This window comes from Solanum lycopersicum, chromosome 10 (assembly GCF_036512215.1).
Source record: "Solanum lycopersicum chromosome 10, SLM_r2.1".
In the NCBI taxonomy this organism is placed as follows: domain Eukaryota; kingdom Viridiplantae; phylum Streptophyta; class Magnoliopsida; order Solanales; family Solanaceae; genus Solanum; species Solanum lycopersicum.
This window is the reverse complement of record NC_090809.1, coordinates 32,613,096-32,640,146: the sequence shown is the minus strand read 5'-3', so window position 1 is coordinate 32,640,146 and position 27,051 is coordinate 32,613,096. Positions and strand designations below refer to the sequence as shown.

The following is a 27,051-nucleotide window of genomic DNA, read 5'->3' as shown; positions in this document are numbered from 1 at the left end:
TAACTCAAGCAATTCATCAAAAAATTTAGAAACGTCAGAATCCAAGAAGGAATACTTTTTCCTTTCATCTCCCTTAGTGTCGACTTTTGATTTGAACGTGCTTGGAAAGTTGTTCTCACATTTTGTTTTACGCCCTCATTCGTGGTAAACTTTGCGGGTGACACATTTACACTCATGGATTCTCTGCTGTCATTTCTAGGAAGAAACTTGCTCCATTTTTTAGTTCCTGCTTGTCCCTTCCTTTGCAAGGATCATGGATAATATTTATATCTTTTCCGGAAGATGACATGCTCAACTCCATATCATGAGCGCGAGTAGCTAGATTCTTGAAAGATTTTTGTTTTATTCCTTGCAAGATGTAATGAAGCTCCAGTGCATTCCTTGAATACACATTTCTATTGCAAAAGCTTCACCAAGCCTGTCTTTGCAATTTAGGCTCGCGTTCCTCCATCGATTTATGAAATCTATGAACGGTTCATCCTTCCTTTGGCGAGTATTCATGAGTTCTACCATGATAACCATGCGCCTTGTGCTATAGAAGCAATTGAGAAACTCATGTTCTAGTTGCTCCCAACTATCAATAGAGTTAGGTTTCAGATCCGTGTACCAATCAAAGGCATTTTCTTTTAGAGAGTGGACAAACTGTTTGACAAGGTAGTATCCATATGTTCCAGCATTATTACATGTCTCCACAAAGTGCGCGACATGTTGTTTCGGATTTCCTTTTCCCTCAAATTGTTAAAATTTGGGAGGTTGATAACCAGCAGGCATTTCAAAGTTATCATTCCTAGCAGTGTATGGCATAGCATACATATGAGAAGACTTGGTGGAGACTTCATACTTATCTTTGATAGTGCCTTTAATAAACTCCTTCAAGAGATCGAGTGGAATCATTCCTTTAGAAGAAACTGGCATCTCTTTAACAAACGGGGCTTTCTTAGCAGGATCTTCGATTTCTTGAACATCAATGCCCTTTCTAGGTGCATGGCTCGCATCTCCATCTAAAAGTCCTTCTATCCTGTCCATCAACTTGTCAATTCGAGATTCTTGGTGTTGTACATGCTTCATCAATCTTTCAACCAACTTTGTTAGATTTGCAAGTTGTTCCTCAGGAGAGGAAACAGTAGTCACCATCGTTTGCATGATCATCAGAGATGCAGGAGAGTAACATGGATTGTCGCGTAAGTTAATTTTCAGTGGACTCACGTTACGCGATATACGTGGAGATGATTCATAAGTTGAATCACAGTTCTCCCTTGTGGTAGAGTTCTTGGAACCAGATTGCTCAAGTAGAGCCAATGTCTTCTTGATCTTTTCAGCAACACTACTTCCTCTTGCTAGAGCATTTGTGGAGGAACTTTCTCCTTTTGTACTCGAAGACCCAAGTACAGGAATTGACGTAGACGACAATTGAAGTGTTTGTTGTCCTAGTGTAGCAGCCTTGCTTCTCGTAACAGCTCCAAAACTTCCAAAGGTAACACCAAGAATGTCTTCAACATCAGTAGAAAACTTCGAGCTTCATGGAAGTCATCTCGATATTCTTTGACGTTTGAAAAGTTAAGATGAGATGTAAAAATTGTCCCACTGGGCGTGCCAGAATTTGTACACAATCAAATTCGCGTCGAGAAAACAATAATCAAGAACGAAAAATTATAGCGACAATCAATTTTATTATTTCAAATGCGAGTATTACAATCTCTATAATTCCTCTGAATTTGCCTTTTCAAATATTAATTCAAGGGCTTTAAAGCTTTTTCTTTAATCTATGATGAACTTGAACTTGAACTTTATCTTGATCTTGACTTTTATTTGAATTCAAGGTCTTTGAGCTTGTTCTCAAATTCGGTGGTCTTGATCTTGATCGTTCTTAAACTTGAATGCTTGAAATCTTAAACTTGTAGCTTTGTAGAGACTTAAATGGCGTTTGTACCACGAAGTTTCTCTAGCTTCTTGTTTAGAATTTTCTGTCCCTTTTCTTAATTATGAGGACCGCTATTTATAGTTTTAGAATAGAGGAGTTGCGATTGGAATAGGATTTTGTTCAGCCAATCAGATTTAAGTGACATGGCATTTGGGCTTTATGAAGCGGGCTTGTCATCTTTGACACATGTCATGGTTCTATTGATTTTGTTATTTGACTTGGCATGCCACATCATCTGCACACGTGGCGCCAAGATGGCCATTAGAATGAGATTGGATTGGGTTTAACAAATTAACTTCATCCAATGTAGCCCAAATCAATTAATTTAGACTTTCATTATCAAAATAATCAATATCTTTCAATTGAGTAAAACCTTTTGCCACCAAACGAGCTTTGTACTTATCTAAGGTTCCATCGGATTTTTATTTCTTTCTAAAGCTCCATCTACAATTAATAGACTTACATCCAAGAGGGAGGTCTGATAAAATCCATGTATTGTTTGACATAATGGAGTGCATTTCATCATCAATAGCTTCCAACAGAAAGGAGCATCATGTGAAGCCATTGCTTCAGCATAACTTTCAGGATCCTTTTCAACTAAATAGACTTGAAAATTTGGTCCAAAGTTTCTTGGAATGGCTGATCTTGCACTACGTCTTGGTTGAATTTCTTACAAAGTTTCAATTATTTTTATTTTAAGAGTAGATGTAGAAGAACTTGTATTTTGTTCCAAAGACTCTTTTTTCTTAGGAAATATATGCTCAAAACAGTTAGCATGCAACGATTCAATAATTGTGTGAGGTCTTGGAGTCTCAAGATTCAAAAGTCTATAAGACTTACTGGTTTGTGAATAACCAATAAATACACAATCAACTCCTCTCTATTCAATCTTAGTCAATTGTTGATCTGGTAATCTAACATGATCCAAACAACCCCATACTTTAAAATAATTTATATTTGGCTTTCGATTCATCCAAAGTTCATATGGAGATGAATCAGTTTTCTGAGAATGAATTCGATTCAAAATATGACATGCAGAAAATAAGGCTTTAGTCCACAAATTTTCAGTGATACCAAAACCATAAAGCATAGAGTTAACCATTTAAATGAGAGTTCTATTTTTTCTTTCTGCTACACCATTTTGTTGTGGTGTAAAAGACATAGTCAATAGCTTCTCAATGTCTTCTTTTTCACAAAAATCAATTAAATTATATTTTAAATAGTCTCCACCTCTATCAGATCTAATTTATTTAATCTTCAAACTCAATTTATTTTCAACTTCTGCTTTATATGTTTTTAAAGTCTCAAATGCCTCATTTTTTGTTTTTAATGGAAAGACACATGTATACCTTGAGTAATCATCAATAAAAGTGATAAAATATCTCTTTCCATGACGTGATAAACAATCCATCTCACAAATATCAGTGTGGATTAATTCCAAAAGTGTGGATATCCTTTCAACAGACTTAAAAGGTTTCTTTGTTATTTTACATTTACTACAAGTAATACACTTAGCAACATGATCCTTTCCACAGTCTTTAATTAATCTATTTCTCATCATAAGTTGAATGGATCTAAAATTAACATGACCAAGACGTTCATGCCATAGATCTAAAGACTCCACAGTATAAGCAGAAATATTTTCATTTACAATATTGAGTTTGAACATGCCATTTGTAGCATAACTTTTTCCAACAAACATGCCTTGTTTAGACAAAATAAATTTATGTGCCTCAAAAATTATTTTAAAACCATGTTTCGAAAGAAGCGTACCTGACACCAAGTTCTTTCGAATATCAGGAACATGCCATATGTCTATCAATGTGACCATCTTTCCTAAAGTGAATTTTAGTTCAACAGTTCCCTTTCCCACAACCTTAGCAGAAGATGAGTTTCCCATATGCAAAACTTTATCGCCCCCACTAATTCATATGTCGTGAAAGAATTTTGATTACCTGATATATGACGAGTTGAACAAGTGTCTACCCACCTTTTCACTTGATCTCCCGCTACAAATGCTTCTGTGGCTATTGCCACCAGTTCATTTTTTGTATTGTTATTTGCATTTTCTTTCTTCTTTTCAGCTTTAAGAATTTTACAATCACGTGCATAATGACCAATTTTATGACAATGATAACATTCAATCGACTTAGAATTTGAATTAACACGCTTGAAATTTTTACTCTTCTTTGCCTTCAAAAATTTATTATTGACAGGTTCCTTTTTGATCTTTTCTTCAACAACATGAGCTTTCATGATGGGCTCCTTCAAGATGTTATTGTCGCGGTATCGTGTCTCTTGTTCAATTTTCAATTGTTGTATTAATTGTTCAAGAGTCAAATCTTCCTTCTTGTGTAAGAGTTTGCTTTTGTACTCTTTCCAAGATGGAGGATGTTTTGAGACAATCTAACCAACATGAAAGTTTTCATCAAGAGCAATTCCAGTTACAACAATTTTATTAGCAATAAGTTGAAATTCTTGTACTTGTTCAGTGATTGACTTGTCATCAACCATTTTGAACTTCATATAATTTGAAACAAGAAATTTCTTTGAACTCGCCTCTTCTGCTAAATGAATAGCTTTAAGAGTATCCCAAATCTCCTTAGCAAATTTACACTTAATAAAATACTGATCATAATATTTATTGGACATTCCTCCAATAATATAATTCTTGCATAAGTAATCATCATCTTGCCATTTGGTAATTTGTTCTTTAATTAAAGTAGCCTCGTCCTTTGCTACCTCAGAACTAGGAGCCTCAGGAAAAGGTTTCTCAAGAGCATACGCTAACTTTATTCGTCTTAAAAAGAATTCCATCTTTTCACGCCATCTAGAAAAGCCTTTTCCATCAAATATTTTAAAATTAGGATTAGGCAAAGATGGAATAGTGTTCGTCATTGATGTGAATGTCATAGAGACAACTATCTTCAAATTGTTAGAACAAATGAACAAGAATGATAAATTTACAAGGAATACAAAATAAAACTTGCTTGGCTTAGAGGCACCTTAATACGTTTCTTGAAGGTAGTTGGAGTCTCTCCCACGAGCAATCGGAAGAATTAATAATAACTCTATCTTCGGAATTCAACTAAGCCACAAAACAAGTAGCATTCAAGAATGTTGCTCTTCTATTCTTGAATTGGTGATTTCACCTTTTGATTAAAGTCTCACAAGTGTTTTCAAGGGAAAGTACTTTTGTTTGAATGCTTATCTTTTTCAACCAAAAGAAACTTAATTTATAGGATAAAAAGTTTTGAAAGAAAAAGACTTTTAATTAATAGAATTTATTAGATTCATGAATTGGAAACAAAAAACTTATCAAGCCTAAAACTTTACACACTCATACTTGTGTTGTTCATTTCACACTAATACTTGTGTTGTTTGAAGTGTAAACGCAAAAGCTTACATCAAGCCTAAAACTTTACATCTTTTCTTACGGTCAATTTCTCTTCTGCTTTGATTATAAACAGTTCCAGTGTGAAATTTTAACCACCAACCTCATAGTAGCTGCTTCTGATTTTTTTACAACAAAATTATCATTTCCTTTGTTTTTATATCGTCCTTCTTAATGTTCAAATGTTTCTTTTCCATCATCATTGATTTTGTGTCTTCCACGTAAATTCAGAGTGATCCAATGGCAGTGGTATCTACCAGAAAAAGAGATGGCACACTAGAAGAGCTTGATTGAACAGAACTAATAATGAATAACTTGGATCCATTATGGATACAGAAAATTAATATCATGTACCAATTTGAGACTGTGCAGACACGGATGTAAGTTTTTCTTTATTCGGACTTATTTTCTCCTTGAATTTTTGGATGTCTATTATGTTAAACGAGTCACTGACACACTTTACCATCTTATATCTTTTATTTTCAGTTTGTATGTCTATGATGTAGACACAAAATATCATAACATACCAGTTAACGTATGCTTACTTTCTGCAAGTGGGCAATTGCTTACAGTTTCCAGAACCTTGTTGTCCATATAAGGGATAGAGAAATTTGCTTTAGAGCAGCTTGTATAAATTAAAGAAGTGGCTTAGCTTTTGTTTAGGTATCACTTTCCGCCTTCTCCTCCTCCTTTGTGAGGGGATTTGGAGTGAATAGAATCAGTTGGGAATGGGTTGAATATAAGCCCTTAGTCTCCATAATAATATTTATTGGAGTTCGTTTGGTTGCTGGTTAAAGAAGAGTTATTCATATATTAAATTCTAATCCAGTAGTAGACTACATGAAATAAACCTGCAGAAATTAGTAAGTTCTGAAACTGAAAGTTGAAGTTGAATTTACACATGATATTTTTATGCTGGTTGGGATCCAGAGAGCAGTTTGATAATATTTTCTTTCCCCTTGACCATCTTTACATATTTTATGTGTGATACGTTTTATTAATCAACAAACAAGTTTCTATTTTTCATTGATATATCTGCCAAGGATTATGGCTAAATCCTAATTTTTTTGCACTGCAGGATCTGAAATTGGAGGACCAAGATTTCCTTGGTGAAGGCATCTATGTTCTTTCAGAGGTGTGCTGATTGCATTTACTTGGGTTACTCAATTTCTATAATATCCCTCGACATCTCTTAACCTTCATTCTGCTGCTTCTTGGTGATGTTGACTCATGATCTTAGTGGAATAGGTGGATCTTAAGTTTTTGTATTTAGACTATCAAAGGATATTAGTACACTGTTAGATCAAAGATCTTGTGTTCATATTTCTTTTTAGAAGTGTATGATATCATCCATTGTATTTTTCGGTTTATGTTTTGCCTGTCATCATCATAGTTATATTATGGTGAATCAGCTTTCTTAGCTGCCTTGATTACAAAGATCTATGCTTTAAAGGATATTTTCTTAGAACTACTATATAGGGTCACCGATGCAGTAATGTTAGCTGTTGTATTTAAAAGTTTCTAAGTCGTCCAAATCTGCACAGGACTCCTACACAGCCTGTTGTGTTCGTTGAGGGGGAACATTTCTGTGTATTAAATTTCCTGATAGATTTTACTTGCAGCATCCTGTATATGAGATGCGCTTATCATTTAACTATCCACAACAACTTCACCTCAAATTCGCTACCTACTGCAATTTCATATATTCGTTTGCATCATAATGATGGAAATTCTATACACTTCCTTACCTTTTTATCTTATGGCAGATTAAAATCAAGCGCAATCGAAGTTTAACACTGGACCTGCACAACAAGAATGACCATGTCCTGAAAAACTTAGGGCAACTTACTGTTCTTGCAGAAGAAACAGTCACTTCACGAACTGCTGTAGAGATGACATTGTGATGTACCTGTAGACAATAAAATTCGCATCGAGAAAACAATAATCAAGAACGGAAAATTATAGCAACAATCAATTTTAATATTTCAAATGCGAGTATTACAATCTCTATAATTCCTCTAAATTCGCCTTTTCAAATATTACTTCAAGGGCTTTAAAGCTTGTTCTTGAATCTATGATGAACTTGAACTTTATCTTGATCTTGACTTTTATTTGAATTCAAGGGCTTTGAGCTTGTTCTTGAATATGGTGGTCTTGATCTTGATCGTTCTTGAACTTGAATGATTGAATTCTTAAACTTGTAGATTTGTAGAGAACTAAATGGTGTTTGTACCACGGAGTTTCTCTTGCTTCTTGTTTAGAATTTCCTTTCCCTTTTCTGAATTATGAGGACCCCTATTTATAGTTTTAGAATAGAGGAGTTGCAATTGGAATATGATTTTGTTCAGCCAATCAGATTTAAGTGACATGGCATTTGGGCTTTATGGAGCGGGCTTGTCATCTTTGACACATATCATGATTCTATTGGTTTTCTTATTTGACTTGGCATGCCACATCAGCTGTACACGTGGCGGCAATATGGGCTCTAGAATGAGATGGGATTGGGTTTAACAAATTGGGTTCATCCAATGTAACCCAAATCAATTAATTTAGATTTTAATTAAATTCATATTTATTGGGCTTAAATATTTAATTCAATTATATCAATCCACAATATTTATTTGGATTAATATATTTATGAATTCAATATAATCCAAATCATTTCATAAATTTATATTTAATAAATTTTAAATTATTACAGTACCAACCTGGAAAACAAGGATTAATTCTCGAAAAATATATGTATAGCACAAACTGTACTTCTTTTATGGAGCTTCTTGGTATTTTCTATCTCACTTCTTGTGTTATATTTGTTCTTTTAGGATTCTTTCTTGAGAATATCTAGGATTGTTGAAAAAGGTGATTCGGTTTCAATTTGCAACATAAAAGTCGTAGATAATAACTTGAACCCCATGTGAAGGCCTGTCTGTTTAACTATGCAACAATTTGTTAATAAGGTTGTTTTTTCTTCAAATGAAGGTGAACTGCTTTCTGGTTGATATTATCTGCTAGAACACTCTATCACCCTTTGACCATTGATACCTTTGATTATTTTTAACTTTACATGTGTCAGGTGCAGTATTATTCTAACTGACGGTTCTTCCGATTGGCTTTTGTATTATTTTTACGGAAAAAGGCCAAAAATAACCTTAAACTTTTTGAAATAGCTCATATATACCCTTAAACTATGTTTTGGCTCAAAACTACCCTTCCCGTCAAACTATTGAGTCAAAAGTGCCCTTCTTATCAATAGAAGTTGTTAAATGTCATGTGGATGCCACATTGCATGTCAATAAAGTTCCACTGCCACATACACTAAATCCCTAAATCAGCATCTGCGAAACCAACTAGATCAAAAGTATCACCTGCTGGATAGAAGAGAACCAGGTCCCCTGTTTTCTTCATGTATCTAAGAATATATTTTGCAACCTTCAAGTGTGAATCACGAGGACATGCTTGAAACTTGGCACACATTCCAACACTATAAACAAAATCAGGTCTGCTAGTAGTCAGATAAAGCAAGGATCCAATGATTCCTCTGTACATTGTTTAATTCACAAGAGGATCAGATTCCTCTACTACAAGCTTGGAATTTGTTCCCATAGGAGTATCAATAGGTTTTGAGTCAAACATATTGAAATTCTTCAGTAGCTCCTTAATGTACTTCTCCTTACATATTGAAATCCCATTTGATGATTGCTTGATTTGTAGACCAAGAAAAAATGTCAGTTCGCCCATCATGCTCATTTCAAATTCCTTTCCCATTAGTGATGAGAATTCTTCACACAAATGTTCTGAGGTGGCTCCAAAAATTATATCATCCACATAAACTTGAATAATAAGCAATTCTTGTTCTCTTTTTAATAAGAACAATGTATTGTCTATTTTTCCTCTTTTGAACCCATTCTTTAGCAAAAACTTTGACAACCTCTCATACCATGCTCTAGGAGCTTGCTTCAGACCATACAGAGCCTTATTCAATTCGAACACATGATCTGGTAGTTCAGCATCTTCAAAACCAGGAGGTTGTTTGACAAATACTTCCTCTTTCAGATCTCCATTCAGAAATGCACTTTTGACATCCATTTGATACATCTTGAATCCCATGAATGCAGAAGCTATTAAAATTCTAGTAGCCTCGATCCTGGAAACAGGTGCAAAAGTCTCATCATAATCTATTCCTTCTTCTTGATTGTATCCTTGAACCACCAACCTGGATTTATTTCTAGTGATCACTCCATTTTCATCTAGCTTGTTTCTGAACACCCATCTGGTTCCTATTACTGTTCTGCCTGTAGGTAGAGGAACCAGGTACCATACCTTGCTTCTTCAAATTGATGAAGTTCTTCTTGCATAGAGTTGATCCAATCTGCATCACTTAATGCTTCTTTCATATTCTTGGACTCAATAGATGATATGAATGCTGAAAATACAACTAGATTTCTTGTTTTTGATCTAGTATGAATTCCAGAGTTCAAGGGAGAGATAAGATTATCAAGAGGATGTGATGAACTATGTTTCCATCCTGGTCTTGGAGCAGACTGGTTGAGCTGATCAGCATGTTCTTCTTCATCCAGAGTGTCATCATTTTCTGGGGAGTTTAAAGTGCTCTGACTGGAATTCAGAGTAGTACCAGGTACATCATCACACTTTTTCACTTCATCAGCCTCTTCAGGTATACTATGATTTTGATCATCAAAGTCATTTTTCAATTGTTGTTCTGCATCAGCTTAACTTCCTTCAATTTTCTGTGATTTGAATAGTTTGATCACATCATCTTCATCATTTAATCCAGTATTTTTGAAGCTTCCATCTTCATCAAATACAACATGAATGCTTTCTTCAATGCATTGAGTTCTTTTGTTGAATATTCTGTAAGCCTTACTCGATGAAGAATATCCAACAAACACTCCTTCATCACTCCTAGGATCAATTTTCCCAGATCATCCTTTCCATTGTTTATCACAAAACACCTACATCCAAATGCTCTAAGATAGCTTAGCATAGGCTTTCTGTTGTTGAGCAGCTCATAGGAAGTCTTATTCGAAACAGCTCTTATCAGACATCTGTTGGTAACATGACATGTTGTGTTGACAGTTTCAGCCCAGAAATTTTGAGGAAGATTTGATTCAATAATTATAGTTCTGGCAATGTTCACCAAGGTTCTGTTTTTTCTTTCCACTACTCCATTTTGTTGAGGAGTTCTTGAAGCAGAAAAATTATGAGTCGTACCATTCTCCATGCAGAATTTATCTAGTTTTGAGTTCTCAAACTCAATACCATGATCAGATCGAATGCTGCAAATGACTTGATTCAATTTAGTTTGAATCATTTTGAAAAACACCACTAATTCTTCAAGTGTTTCTGCCTTTGATTTCAAGAATCTTGTCCATGTATATCTCGAGTAATCATCAACTATCACCAGAATGTATTTCTTGCCATTTCTGCTTTGAACCTTCAAAGGTCCACACAATTCCATGTGTAGCAGCTCTAGTGTTCTTGATGAGGTTACTTGTTTTTTGGGATTAAAGGATGATCTGATTTGTTTTCCTTTAACGCAACCTTCACAAATTTTATTTTCAACAAACTTCAGCTTTGGCAGACCTCGGACCAGTCCTTAGAAATCAGTTTGTTCAATAAAGATGAGCTCACATGCCTTAGCCTATGATGCCAAAGATCAGCATTCTAATTTTTAGCACTAAGACATGGCAGGTCATCTCCATGAGACGTTTCTAAGTTGGCCACATACATGTTTTTACTTCTGAAAGCAGTGAGAATTACCTTCTTTCTAGTTAGACTTACCACAGTGCACTTCTCAGAAGTAAACCTGACTTCATTTCCTTTGTCACAAATTTGAGACACGCTCAAATGATTGTACTTCAACCCATATGCATGATACACATTGTCAATTGAATCTTCAAGAGACTTTCCCACTTTGCCAACTCCCAAAATGTACCCCTTCTTTCCATCACCAAAAGAGACGCCTCCTCCCTAAAGTGTCTTGAGTGAGAGGAAATTTTTGATGTCACCAGTCATATGTTTAGAGCATCCACTGTCCATATACCAACATTGACTGCTGCTCCTCTCACTCACCTGCACCAAGAATCACTTGTTTAGCTTGGGAACCCATTTCAATTTGAGTTCCCAGAAGACAGACAGAGGAGTGATCAGATTGTATTTAGTCCAATAGGGCAGTTTTTGAAACTTTCTAACAAATGACATCAGAGCAGTGATAGATCTTTTCTTTGAAAATCTATCAGTTGAAACGAGTTTTGGAGGACCAGGTCTCTCTTTTGAAAATTTTTGCCTTTCTGCATAATTTGAGAGTCTTTCCTGGGAATTTCTCCATCCAGGACACTCTCCCTTTAAGTGCTCATTTTTACCACAATGAAGACAAAGCAGATTGTCAGACACAAAAACATACTTACTATGAGGATTAAAGGGAGGAGTAATATTCAAACTTCCTAGTCCTTTCTTATTGAAATTACTCTGATTTGTTGCAGTTGACAACAACTTAGAGGATTTTGTCCACTTAAGAGATTTTTCAAGCTCTTCCTTAAGTTTGACAATATCCTTTTCTAATCTGTTGCTTTTCTCCAAAGACAATACCAGATTTTTCTCAGAGATTTTCAATTTTTCTTCAGTTTCAACTCGTAAATCATTTGACATTCCATTTAGCTTTTCAGCTTCTTCAGTTATCTGATTCAACTGTTTTTTAAGATCAGTGTTATCAGACTCTAGAGACACCATTTTTGACATTCTCTCCTCCAGTTTAACTTTTTTTTCAGTTAAACTATCAAGTTCAGCATTCATGATGTCTCTTTCAGAGGTTAACTAAATTACAGAATCAATCATGACTTTTGCCATTGTTCTCAATTTTTTAAGAGAATAATTATTCAGATCATTTTTCATATCAAGAAGAGTTACCTTGTCATCCTCTTCTTCATCTTCTGTATGAGCCATGAGAGCAAACATTTCATTGAAAATGGTTTCCTCTTCATGTATAGCCACCATAGACACATCATTTGGATCATCAAGATCTTCTGAATCACTTGAAGAATCACCCCACGCAGCAAGATCCTTTTTGACCACATAGTCAGCATCAGCTTTTCGATCACTCTTATCGAGTACCAGGTCCTCTCTCTTCTCTTTGTCACTTCTTGGTTTTTGATGTTCCTTGTTTTCATTCTTGAGCAGAGGACACTCTCTAATAAAGTGTCCAGTTTTTCCACACTTGTAGCATGTATCACTTTGAGTAGCATTTTGAGGACCATTTGTTCTTTTTTTAAAACCTTTGTTCTTTCTCACAATTTTTTGAAATCTGTTGATGAGATATGCCATATCATCATCACTGGAATCTTCATTTGATTTGTACTTCATCATCAATGACTTATCCTTTTTGACTTCCTTCTTTGATGAATCGTGATTTCGATTCATCTCATGTGTCTTCAGTTTCCAATGAGAGCATCCATAGTCAGCACCTTCAAATCTTTGGCTTCTGTGATGGCATCAACCTTTCTTTCCCAGGATTTTGAAAGAATTCGAAGTACTTTTCTGACTTGTTTGCTCATGCTTATAGGTTCACCAAGACTTCGCAGCTCATTTGTAATGGAAGACAATTTTGTGAACATGTCATGAATTGTTTCTCCTTTCTTCATTTTGAAGTTTTCATACCGTGAGGTAAGCATATCAATCTTTGATTCTTTGACTTGTTCAGTTCCTTCATGAGCAGTCTTTGAACAGTCCCAAATTTCCTTAGCAGACTCACAAGCTGAAACCCGATTGAACTCATCAGGTCCTATCCCATAGACAAGAAGAGTTTTTGCCTTGTAGCCCTTTTCTATCTTTTTTTTGTCAGCTTCATCGTATTTCTATCTAGGCTTTGGAACAAGACTGATTTTCTGTCCATCCTTTTCTTCTATCATTGGAATAAACGGTCCATCCAGTACGATATCTCATAACTCACTATCTTCAGCCATGAGAAAATCATGCATTCTAACTTTCCACCAACTGTAGAAATGTCCATTGAAACGGGGAGGTCATGTTGAAGACTGACCTTCATCTAGATTAAGTGGAGCAACCATTCTAAAACAGATATCACTTCCTTGGTGTTAACCAAATAGAGAGTGTCTGCTCTGATACCACTTGATAGAATATATGTCTTCACTTAACAGAACAATGGACCAGGTCCCTTACTACACTAATGAGTATAAACAGAAAGTTAAATAAAGTTTAAATCAACACAACAATTTTACATGGAAACCTCCTTGCTTAAGAGAGTAAAACCACGACCTGTCTCAGTCTCACAGGATTTACAATCATTTTCACTAATCTTCAAAAGAAAAAGTAAAACGCGATTACAACAAATGTGAGAAGAAGTTTTTAATCTCACGTTCAAGCAATAGACTCTATTGCTTAACAAGCCTAAGTAGAAATCAATCTACCCACTAAGCTATCCCACTTGGACAACTTAGAATTTTAACACTACCCACTGATTCCTTTATAGTTTCAGGAATAGTTTACAATGTAAGAACAAGAGAATATATTCTTAAACAGCTACACTAAATGCTCCAGAGATTACTGTTGTTCTTGGAATAATTCTGCCTTTGTTTGCTAGTAGCTTTTGCAAGTGTTCTTGAAAAATTCTTTGTCAAGTTGCAAAAATCACCAATGATGTTTAGGAAAGTGTCTTTTATATGGACAAGTCACTTTCCTTAAACTCTTTGTCATTGGTTGGAGAAGTCTCACTTTCTGACGTCATTGGGAAGAATACATCTACTTTCTGTACCGTCTCCAACTGGCAGTCAACTGCCTTGTCACATTGAGAGCATGGTACCTTTACAAGGTCCCTGGGTTTTTTTCATCTTCAACACTCAAGTAAGAAACTTGGTATCTTACAAGATCCCTAAGTTTGTCAAATTATCAAAACTGCAAATAACAAAAGGTAAACTTTCATGAGTAGTTGATGGTTCCTTTTTTTGGGTTGTGGGGTTGATTGCTACCTTTATATGATAATTACACCTGTTTGATTTCTTTCAGCTCCTGAAAGGTCAACTTTTTGTTGAAGGATATGCTGAGAAGCAGTTCTATAGTTTTCTTGACTACATCTCTAATGGATTTGAGCTTAGCTTTATGGTTACTGTGGATTTTATTGGTAAAAGCACTATAAAATATTATCATGTTATTTTAATTGGCCTGGTTTAAGACTATTTTACAGATGCATTTGAACATGCAATGCCTAGCTTCTAATGGAGATCCTCGCAGTCCTGATTCCTTGCACTATATTGATCCTTCTGGCCGTTTGAATGCTTACCAGAGGGTTAGGGGATATCACCTTCTTCTTTACTGACTACATGTTCTTTACATTCCTATATTTCATTGCCTTATAACAGGACAACTGATTGTTATTTATATGCCAGCGAAAACAGAAGCCGAAATTGAAGAATTTCATGAGCTGTGGGTCATAAAAAAATAGAATATTGTGACCTATGATTTTTGTAATCTAGTGTGTGCTCTTGGTTTCCTTGCAATTTATGATGTTTTAGGCTCTAGTAACGAATTTGTCCAATAGGTACACGCAAAAAACAATTTAATCTTAGTGATTGAGCTTTGTTGGTTTCGAATATGAAATTAGACACATTTAAGTTTGATATATAACTTGAAGTTTCTGATCAATTACAGATCCTAGGTTCTGGCTATGCAAACAACAATAACTACTCTTCAATCTTAAACAAAGTTGGGTTCGGCTGGATGAATCCCAACTTCTTCTTTGAAGCCGTTTCATTTGCTAACTATCAGAAATTAATGTCATGCAAGAAAAGTTATGCTGATAGTTGGTCATGTATTCGTTACAGGCTATTATGGAGGTTGGAGATGTCATACAATTCTATGATTCTGACAAGTGCTTTCCTACTTGTGGCTTTGGTGGCAGGGCATATGGTGGAACAGTATCTTACTGTTTTAACTTAAGCTGGAAGCACGGTGCTGTTGAGGTATTTGGTAATCAGCTCTGCTACTTAGAGATGTTTATATGTTATATTTCTCGAGTTCTTTTTATCTGCACTTGGGCATAAAAAGACTTGTTTAAAAATATTTTACATTCTAGAAATTAAAAAGCCATTAATTGTTTGTTCAATTCCATCCTTACTACAAATTTAAGAAGGCACATTGTCATTAATCACCCTTAAGGAATATGTTAGGGTAATCTAGTCAAATACTCATTATTGTTAATGTTATCTACTGGATTTCTTAATTGGTGTCTGCCAAATCTTTAAGCTAGCGTTTGGCCATAGATTTCCAAATATTCTTGGCAAATATTATTTGAGTGAAAATTTGGGTGAAATTTCACCATGTGTTTGGCCATAAAATTTGGAAAATATATTTCATCTTTTTAGAAAAATATGATTTATACACACAAGTTTTAAAAACTATCAAAACTAATTAAAAGTTTGTATTACAAGTCAATTGAATGTTGGTTACAACAATAACAAATAATGTCCATGACACTGAAGCAATGTGGTAATTTGGAGTGAGTGCAACAAGAATTATTCCATACATCGTGAAGTAGATAAAGTACATGACTTTGTTACCTAAAGCCAATTTTTAATAATTTTCATCAACAATCATATCATTATTTAATATTCACTAAATATTTCATCACTATTTTGGTGTTCACGTAAAAAATGATGTAATACAACGCAAGCAACTACTAGAAAGGATGTTTTTGTAAAAGATAAAAGATTGGAGTAAAGTTTTAATTTTTAAAATATTCCAAATAATGATATTTGGTCCAAATACTAGAAAAAACTAGTATTTGGAAATTTGGGATAGTTGCCAAAAATATTTGCCAAATAATAACAAATTGTATAGACAAATATTATTTGCCAAATTTTTCCCAAATATTATTTGGAAAATTTATGGCTAAACGGCCCTTAAATGACGGATAAAAGTGGCAGCAGGAGTAGCTTGTGTGTTGGTTTCTTAAAAGATGGTGCAACAGAAAAGGGTATAAGTATTGATTGAAATATGTCTCTCAATAATTTTACTAAAGTATATAAGAGCTTTAAATAGCCAACTTAAAACACAACATCTGCATCATTTTAAATTCAAAAATCCAAAAATATCTTAACTAAAACAACCATATACAAATTTATTATTCAAATCATCCTAAAAATTGCAACTAATTGTTTTAAAAAGAAAATTACTGAAAACAATTTTCAACATTGTGGCTCTAGTTTCTGCTCAATTAGCATTGCTGAAGTTTGCAATGATATTAGAGACATGAGTAAGAGCCTGTTGCCATTGCTGTTGGGATATAAAAAGTGTGTTTTTTCTTTTGTTAGAAAAAAAAATATTGTTTGGCAAATTTTCATAACGGCTTTTAACCAGAAACAGTTTTTCTGTTGTTGGGAAGAAGATAAAAAAAAATTCTTCTTAAAATTAGCAAATGCAAAACATTATTTTCTTGAAGACTAAAATATCTTTTCCCATATATATATATATATATATATATATATTTACCAATATATCCCTTAGAAAACTGTCATGGGGTTCTTATAATAGAAGTATTTAGTTATGTGGTTCCGTTATGGCCTTCACAACTGATACCTTTAGACCTCAACTCAGTTTTCCATGGCAGTGCAATGCCTTTGATAATTTGCATTTTTCTTCCCCTTCATTTTGATGAATAATTTCCTTTTTCTGATTTTTTTTCACAAGTGGAAGGTGTTGCAGGCATTATGGCTGCTTATGCTAGTGCTTTGCAGAATTTTACTCTTTCTAGACCCACATTATTCGGGCATGTAGTTAACAAGGCTGCAGAAATTGCTGTCGAGTCCCTAAAATACAATCAGCATAAATATTTTGTCCTCCTCATTATAACGGTAAGTAATGGATGAAATATCACGAACCAAAATGAGTCGTAACTAACACCCATACTTAACTTTCTAGGTGGGCAAACCAAGTAATTCAAATCCTAACATATATCAATAGTTCAACTACGAAAAACAAAATAATGCGGAAGCTCGTTTTTCCAAAATTTGAAAGTCATCAGAATAAAGACATCTAATCTCCAATTACTAAGTCTAAGAGTATCAAAGACACCAAAATAAATAAACTAAAGTAATTTCTGTCCGAAAAATAAGGACACCAGGTAATGACAAAGAGAATCCAACCCAAGCTTGAATGAATAGCTCACCATTGAACTTGATATGCCGATACTTGCTAGAGCTGAGGGAAATACGAAGTCATTGGTACACTCGTTGCACTCTATAAAAAGAAAACAAAGAAAACACAAGTAGGACTTTGTACGGGACAACATGTACTGAGTAAGTATCATCGGCCAACCCAAAATAGAAACTAATATACAATGAATAATAAGTATGAACTCAACTATAAAACATAACATGTGATTAACAACAAATAACACTAAAGTAAGTATATAATAAGTCAATAATATCAAGATCATCCATGAGGACTGATGCCTCCAACCAAACCATTTAGTGAATTGAGTTCTTTGAGATTGAGTATATTCCGTTAATTCAATATGTTTTTCCTTTAATATTATCGTGTCGGGACCTAACACTCGATCCAATTATACCGTGTCGGAACGTGACACTCCGATTCAAGAATATCGTATCGGAATGTGACTCCAATACAAGAATATCGTATCGGAACGTGACACTCCGATCCAATTATACCGTGTCGGAACATGACACTCCGATCCAATTATACCGTGTTGGAACGTGACACTCTGATCCAATTATATCGTGTCGGAACATGACACTCCGATCCAATCATACTGTTAATTTATCATTTATCATCACCACTTTCAATTTATTGATAATATTTCATCAAGTCTTCCTTATTCAAGGCATCACTTTGAGAGAGGTTTTCAGATTATAAATCTCCACGGCCTCAGGATTTTAGACCAATTACAAACCACACAACCAAGTCACACAATCACACAATAAGTACATAGAGAACTTCACAGTATCATTCAATGTATATCAATCACTATTAAGAGTTTAATATCAAATAGCATAAACCATATCCTACCTCCACCGAAGAATCGAATTCAAGCAAGCTACTTCTCCAATACTTTTTCTTTCCTCTATGCCTCCAAACCTTTCCAATCTATCAAGTATATATGCATAATTTGTAAGTAAAGAATTTTATAGGAACCTATATCATTATAATCGCTTTCCTAAGTTTCGATGTCAACCAATATGTCCATTCTCGTATTTCTCAAGTTGCAAGTTTAGGGTTAAATCTTAATTTCTCAAATTATCATAACTTTAATGGAATTCAAATAGTACAATACCTTAATATTTAATTATTTATCTCAATATATCAAAATATTATTTATAATATGATAACTAAAGAAAAATAATAAGAATCTAAAATCACACGTTTCCAAAATATTGGTCTTATACCGGGCATTCAATTCAATAGATATCTAATGATAAATGTTAATTATAATATCAAGTGAAAATTAAATAATTGTATCCATAAAGTTCATCCCCCACTGCTTGTAATAACCTTTATGCACAAATCATATAAAAATCGTCATATCATCCTTATAACTAACCATCCAATTACACACATATATGACCCTCTCTAATTGCTACAACAACTTATAAACAACTCATGGGAATGATAATCATTCTAGCACCTCATACCCGATAACATATATTTCTATATACTAATCCCAAGCATCAATGACCAATTGCAACTAATTCCTTTTCAATCATTAATTAATAGTCAAATTCAAGACCTTGTGAATATTCATAATCCTTGAAATAATTATCTCTCATTACTCACTAAAGCTTGACCTAAATTCAAACAACTCACTTACAACAAAATTAGTAATTTAATTAAAAGAAGCAATAGCTTCGAAACCACTGCACTTCTCCTTATTCTCCCACTACACATTTATTACATATTTAATTTAATGATTTCAAAAATAAAGCTACTACCTGAATGGAGTGGTTTTGCTTGTGGTGCCGAATCATGGCATCCGCCTCTTTTTTGTTTTTTCTACAAATAATTTTTTTATCCTAATTATTTAAAGACTAACCATAAAAATAGTAAAGTGATTTACTATTAATTTAATTGTTATTTTCTTGAATTACTAACTAACTAAATTATTAAAATTACCCTACTAATTTCATAACTATAATTATGAATGGTTTAAAACACTCTTTTAAAATTTATCGAAAAGTATGTTATCAAAAAAATTTATAGTACTTAAAACAACCAAATGGGTTGTTACATGAAAGCAGGAGTAGTTTTAGATGTCAGATTTCTTCAATTTTATTTAGTGATCTTAATCATTCACTACTTATAGGATTGTGTCATTACCGATACGTTAGAAACTCAAGATGCTCTGGTGAGGGCGTCAGACCTGCCACTTTCAATTCTTATTGTAGGAGTTGGCAATGCAGATTTTACACAGATGGAGGTATAATTCTACCACAGCACTCAATCCTCTAATTAGACTGCAGGATGTCCACCTGTTATCTAGACTAAAGTTGTAGTGATATAGATAACAAATCACATTAAATATTTCCTTTCAGATCCTTGATACTGATAATGGACATCGATTAGAGAGTTCCACAGGAAGGGTAGTTACACGAGACATTGTTCAATTTGTTCCAATGCAAGAAGTACATAGTAAGTCCAATACCCTCTGTTCTCATACCAGAGAATAACACAACACTGTCCTTTGAGGCAAAGTTAGCATTACACAAGTAGTTGGGTAATTGACTTCTGATGTGTAAAATAATTGTTATGTCAGTTGGTGTGGTTAGGTATTTCCATGATTTTATCTAGGGCATGCTAAGAATTTTCAATTTTGGACGTATTTCTCCTCTTAACATGATTCAACATATAAGACATCTTCAATTGTTGAAATATTTCCTTGATCTTTGTTTCCTTAAATAATTTGTATGTTAGAATGAATCCATTCCCTTTTATGATTGTTCATAAGCTTGATTCTAAATATGATGTTTACTCTATTCTGCAGGCGGGCAAATTTCAGTTGTTGAAGCTCTTTTAGAGGAACTACCTGGGCAGTTTCTTACATACATGCGCTGTAGGGATATTAGACCTCATAACATTTCTGCTCCAGGACCATCCTATGTGGTTTGAGTAGTAAGAAGAGCTTCAGAGAGCAACCTTCAAAATCATAAAATGATTGCAGTGGAAAAAGAGTGTCTGGTTGGAAGATTGAAGTCTGACTTTTATCTTGCTCCAGAACTAGTGTTGCACATTCCATTTATACTTGTGACTGTAAATACATATCATTGTGATAACAGCGAATTTAGCTCTTAGGGATGGGTTGATGATTGATTTACTTTTGTATATGCACAATCAATGAAAAGCTTTTGGTTTGGGATATTGTGGCTTGCAAATTAATATCAGTAAATTATTATAACCTCGGCAGATGGTTATAATAAAACAATATTATATTTAGAATACACTTTGCTAGTAGATGTAAGTTGAAAACAATACATTCCTCTCTCATCTAGTAGCAAAGTTTACAATCTACCAGCTTATATATTAAAATAAAACAATAGAGAGAAAAATCCTTAAACCACAACTCTTTTATTTTTTGAAATACTATATATGCACTCTTTCTATGAATATATAAATATTGTAGGAATTTTAAGAAAACAAATAGGATAAGTACAATCTTTAACTACAAGTAGCAGTCACCAGAATGGAAAGACTACCAAGGTGCTAAATCGCCACCAGTATGCGCCTCAGTTGTCCAGAACTGTGTTTCATCTTGGATAGCCCATAATTTGGTGCTTTCATCACTGTTAGAGCCATCATCAAAATCAAAATCTCCATCATCATCTGTGCCATTCCCTGATTTAAAGTCTTCAACTTCAAACAATTTATCCAAACCATCATAGTGTTCAAAGTAGTCATCGCCACCCATTTGATTGAAATACTCATTCTCATCATCTAAGTTTGCAAAAACGTTCCTTGTTTCTCTTCTCATTTGCTTTCCCTTCCTAACAAGCTCCATCAGGTGATCTTTCATGACCAGCATTTCATCCCTCTCCAAAAGTTTGCCTCTATCATCGTACCCTTCTACCAGAAAGACGGAGTCTCTCTGCCCCTTCTTACTGACATAAAACAACTCAGGGTGCCTTATTAGCATAGCCCTTAATCTGTTTGGCAAACCAAACTCCTTTCTAAAATGTGTTAAGTGATCAACCAAAGTCCTCTTCTCAACCATCATCCCTAAAACTTCTCTCACCACTGCACAAGCCCTCTTCTCAGCATTAATAGACTCTTTATAGAAATCATTCACTCTTGTCTTATAAGGACATACATCCGGTAATTCTTTAAACTTTATAAGGTACTCTTCATGCCGTCTCTTCAAATTTAGTCCTCTTCTAAGTTTTAAGTGCTTGAACTTTAATGGCCGATCTACAATCAATCCAAGTGAAACATGGTCAACTTCATGAGACGGTAAAGCATTAGATAGAGCTAGATCACAAGAAATAAGCTCAAGAGATGTGTCAACAATCTGAAACTTATGAGGGTAATCACTGCAAAGGCGAGACCTGAAATTAACAGGCAAACCAAGATCAGGTGCAATGTGAAGTAGCTTGGATAGCAATAAGCTATGGTGCGTAGTAAGCATTAGAAGCTTCTGTAACTTAGCGGCCAGGAAATCAGAACGAGCCAATTTGAGTTGGAATTCTTTACCAAGGAGGGCAGCAGCAGGAGGAGTGAGTCGAACACAGAGCTGAGAAAGTGGTTTAGTGGCATTGAAGGGTGTAGGGGGTGTTGGTATAGTGAATAGCTCAAATATTGTTGGATAACGCTGAATCATTGAAAGAATAGAGCGAGGTTTAGGAAGAGTTAAATAGCCACGGCATTTGTAGAGAACATCGATAGGCATGAAATGCTTTGGTTTTGAAAGTAAGAGTGTTTTGAGCTTGTATACGAACCTAATATTGTTGTTTTTTACAACATGTTTGTCCAACTTGCGATCTGGAACCAATTTGTGAGGTCCAGGATTAGAGCAAATAATAGAAATTTTGCTTCTGCGTAAGAAATCTGGATCATTTCTTTGGAATTGGATTTTTACTGGTAAAGTGAAGAGGAGGCTCATTTGTAGGGATGACATGTTTGGGGGTTAAATGATCAAACAGTTGGTGTGCACTCTCCAAATAAATAGATAACGACAAGCTTGGAGTAGATGTAGTCAGATTTTGGAAAAAATTTGCTTTCTAAACGAAACAACATCATCATCATTCACGTGCTTTCAAATGTTTTAAATTTATCACAAATGCTTTTTAAAATATTTTTACTTGCTTTTTAAAATATTTTTACTTCCACCATCTAAGTCATTTATAATTAGATTTGCCGTATACCCTTATAATTAGCGGAAAAATATCTAAAATACACTCAAAATATTTGAAAATGATATAAAATTACTCTTCATCCACCTATTGGCTTCAAAATACCCTTTCCACCCACCTATTGAATCCAAAATATCCTTGTCATCCACCTTTTGGTTCAAAATTAACCACTTATTTTAACAGTTTTATATTTAAATTATTTATATATTTTTTAAAATACGTGACGCTCAACTATTTGTTATAATTTAACTTATTAATATAATTTATAAATCAATCTACTACCCATCCATTACTAATTAAATACCTCTAAATTAATAAACTCGTCACATTATTAATGCAAGCTACTGCCAATTTGAGGCGAAAATATCTATAAAAGTAAATTATCATACATTCAAGTGGCTAAATAAAAATCATCGGTAAACTTAAAAGTCTGACTATGTTCATCTTAATTATTCTTACGGCTCAATTATGTGATGTTACTTCATAAGTAATTTTTTTTCAAAATAATATATTAAAGGTTTTAAACAAATCATAAATATTTATAAAATTATATTTTAAAAAAGTGCATGGATTAATTCATGATGTATTACTTCTGTACCTTTAATCATAAATTTTTCTAATTCAATTTTGAAAGAAAGTGTCCTCCTAAATAAGCGTCTCAACCTAAATTTAATTGCGGCTTCGATTCGAACTCGAACAATTTCAAATGTCGTTTTCAGGAATCTATAATTTCATCGTGTTTTAGTAGTGTTTTATGGAGATTTTGATATTATAATTGAATTACTAATTGAGTGAGGTTTAGTTAGTAATGAGTGGGTAATGGGTTGGTTTATAAATTGTATTAATAAATCAAAATTATAACCAACAGTTGAACGCCAAATATCTTAAAAAATATTTAAAGAGTTTAATTTTAAAATAATTAAAAAAGTGGTCAATTTTGAACACAAAAGTGGATGACAAGGCTATTTTTGGAGTCAATAGGTGGATGAAAAGGACATTTTGGAGCCAATAGGTTGATGAAAGGTAATTTTGTACCATTTTCAATACTTCAAGGGTATTTTAGGCCCTTTTCTGTATAATTAGATTCGGTGTAATTGAAGTAATTACAAAGTCTATCATGTTTGGTTGGACATTATAATTATGTAATTGATCTAATTAATTTGGGAAAAATCTCAAATATGCCACTGAACTTTCACAAAAGACTTATTTATGTCATTAGTTAAAACTTTAGCTCATTTATGTCATTATCGTTAAAACAAAGACTCTTTCATGCCATTATTTTTAACGGTGATTTTGCAAAGTAAAAAAAAAATCAATTTTTATTCAGAATCTTTTCTTTATTGAAAAAATTGATGAAGTGGCCAATTATAATTCGGTCAGGTAATCAATTTATTTAATTAAAAAATCAAAAAAAAATTCAATTTTTTTAGAATTATTATTTTTTTTATTAAAACAATTGATGACGTGGCCGAATTATAATTGGTCACGAGTCAAAAATGGTTTTGCGAAATTACCGTTAAAAAATAATGGCATGAATGAGTCTTTTCTTTAACGGTAATGCCAAACTTTTAATTGATGACATAAATGAACCTTTTTTGGAAAGCTCAATGGCATATTTGAGTCTTTTCCCAATTAATTATAATCTCTAAATTCACAAACAGAGACTGTTAGTTGTTGGTAATCACATAATATAATTACCACCTGATTACTTCTAATTCTTTTTTAATTCTATTTTTCCTTTTTGATTTTTTTTTACTTCTATTATTTTAAGTTCTATTTTTATTTTTATTATTCTAAAAAATTCTAGAAGTTAATTTTTTTTATATTATATTATTATATTTCATTTTCTTCTCGTTCTCCACCCAACTTCACGTGATTCTATGCAATTTTTTCGTATTATCATTTCTTTATGTCATGTTTATTTTTACATTAGCATAATTTTATTAGTATTCTAATTTTTAAATTAAAATAGAATTTATTGTTAAGTAAGGTTATACGCATATGTTTTTTTAAAATAAATAAATAAATAAATCATATTTATGTATGCTATGTTGAAATTTGCTATAAGACTATTATGTTGAATTTTTTGTTTTGAATGTATAACTTAGTGTAGTTACTATAGACCGATTTTTTAAAAGGGGTTGAGGCGTTCTATACGGTACGGAGTAAGGCGTAAGCCTCGAGACATGAGGCACAAGTCCCATGGATCTATGGGCATAATCTCATGTATATTCAATTTTATAATTTATTATTAATAAAATAGGTAAAAATAAACCTTTCAATGATTTTGCAAATAATTTTTTTTAAAAAAACTACAATGCATATAAAATATATTATGATTTTTGTTTAGATAAATATTACTCCCTCCGTTTCACAAAGAATTGTCTAGTTTGATTTGACATGAAGTTTAAGAAAATAAAGACTTTTAAATCATTTGATCCTAAATTAAAATTATGTCAAATGTACAAAATTGCTCTTTAATCTTGTGGCTTAAACATGTCATGTGGAAAGCTGAAATTAAAATGTTACTAAAAAAAGAAAGAGATCATTCTTTTTTAAACAAACTAAAAAGGAAAGGAGATTATTCTTTTTTAAACAGAGAGAGTAATAACCAGTAATAATGTATTTTAGAGATATATGTGTGCCGTCGTTACTATTTATAATGATGCAATATTATGATGTCCACATGGGTACATATATGCCTTTAAAATACACTATTAAATATTGCAAAGGTTAAAAGGTCATTTCCAAAGTTTGGTATTGTAACACCAATTTCGGTCAAAGTTCGGATATTATTCAGAATTTTATCCCAATAAAATATGTTTCTAAACAAAAAAAGGTAAATTTTTTATTGAAAAGCATGGGCATACGTTTTACGCCTAGGTCTTATGCTTTTATGATCGAGGATTATACCTCAAATTTTAGAACTTTCGCCTTATGAATTTATATTTTTAATCAACTCCCTGGGGACTTTTTGGTACGCCACGCCTTGAAACTTGCCCTAAAAACATTTTTAAAAAGACTATTAATAGCCACAACATTTCTTTTTGATTTTTTTTCTAAAGTTAGGGTTTAAAAAGGAAAAGGAAAAAAGGACAAATATGTCTCCGAACTATCGTAATGGTATGTATATACCCTTCTTTATATTTTTAAGATGTTAGTATCCTTATCGTCCAAATTTTGGTGCATATATACCCTTAATATTAACGGTGATACATATGTCATAATCCTATAAGTCGACCTGATATTTTATAAATTTCTAAAAAAAAAAATCAAAATGGTTTGATGGGCCGTTGTACTTGTATCCATTTGTATGTTGCACCTTTCAACTTGGAACTTTGTCAATTGAACCCTCTAAGTCAATGAAAATTAACATTTTAAACCCCTTTGACTGTTGACCAGGCTTATGTGACAACTTGATCAATAAGTTGGAATAAATATGTGATTCAACACGCGAAGTGTAAACATAAGAATTTAAATTAAAAATAATTAAAATAAAGGAAAATTAGAATAAAAAGAAGAAAACAAAATTAAAAATAAATGTTTCACTTTTTTCTTCTTCCCCCCACCCATCCCCATTTTTTTCCTCTTCAATCGTCATTCTCCATGTTATTCCCCTCCCAGACCTTTCTCCTCTTCCTCGCTCCTTTCCAACTTCTTTCTTGTTTTTCTTTTTGTTTTTCATTTTTATATTCCCTCAAATTGAAAAAAAAATTGTACAAAAAAAATTGAACATAATCAGCAAAGAAAAATTTAGAAAATTAGTGGAATAAATATAGTTATCGAAAGAAATATCTCTAATTAGTTACTTGACCTCTTTTGTTGTCAAAATTATTCTTGATTTGTCATTTTTTTCAAAAAGACCCGGTAATTTTAAATGGTGAAAAGTAATTTTTAAATATCTCTATGAAATTAGATGAAGCGTATTATGTAAAATTGTGTGTAAATAATAAGGTATTTTAATGGTGATTCACTACTATCGATGGAGGAAAGGGTTAAAGAAGTTGTTCAACTAACAATGAAGGGAGTAATGGAGTGAAAAAGAAGAAAAAAAATGATTTTTAAGAAAATAAATTATGAATGACGTGTCATATAAAATTTGATGTGGATGATGATGTGTCATTTTCATCAGGCCATTGAAGTTCACACAAAGCCAAAAGGATTTAAAATGTTGAGCTTCATTGAGTTAAATGATTAGTTGACAAAGTGCTCGGTTAGAATATTCATAATACAAACAAATGCAAGTGTAAGGGTCCATCGGACCATTTAGCCAAAAAGAAGTTCACCCGACTAATTGAAAATCCACCCAAATAAATAATAGCCACACCCAAACAAAACAAAATCAATGAAAG

The 27,051-nt window shown here is 33.2% G+C and overlaps 1 protein-coding gene and 1 pseudogene across 1 annotated transcript; one reads left to right on the top strand and one right to left on the bottom strand.

The window, feature by feature from the left end:
* LOC101264986 (protein BONZAI 3-like) overlaps positions 1–20,712 on the top strand; it is a 33,180-nt pseudogene extending 12,468 nt beyond the window's left edge.
* Positions 20,713–20,734: 22 nt separating this feature from the next.
* Positions 20,735–22,702, bottom strand: LOC101251230 (protein WHAT'S THIS FACTOR 1 homolog, chloroplastic). Its single transcript, XM_004248772.5, has one exon. It carries the CDS (start codon positions 22,462–22,464, stop codon positions 21,046–21,048), a length of 1,419 nt encoding a protein of 472 aa, XP_004248820.1. The 5' UTR covers positions 22,465–22,702; the 3' UTR covers positions 20,735–21,045.
* Positions 22,703–27,051: the final 4,349 nt, after the last annotated feature.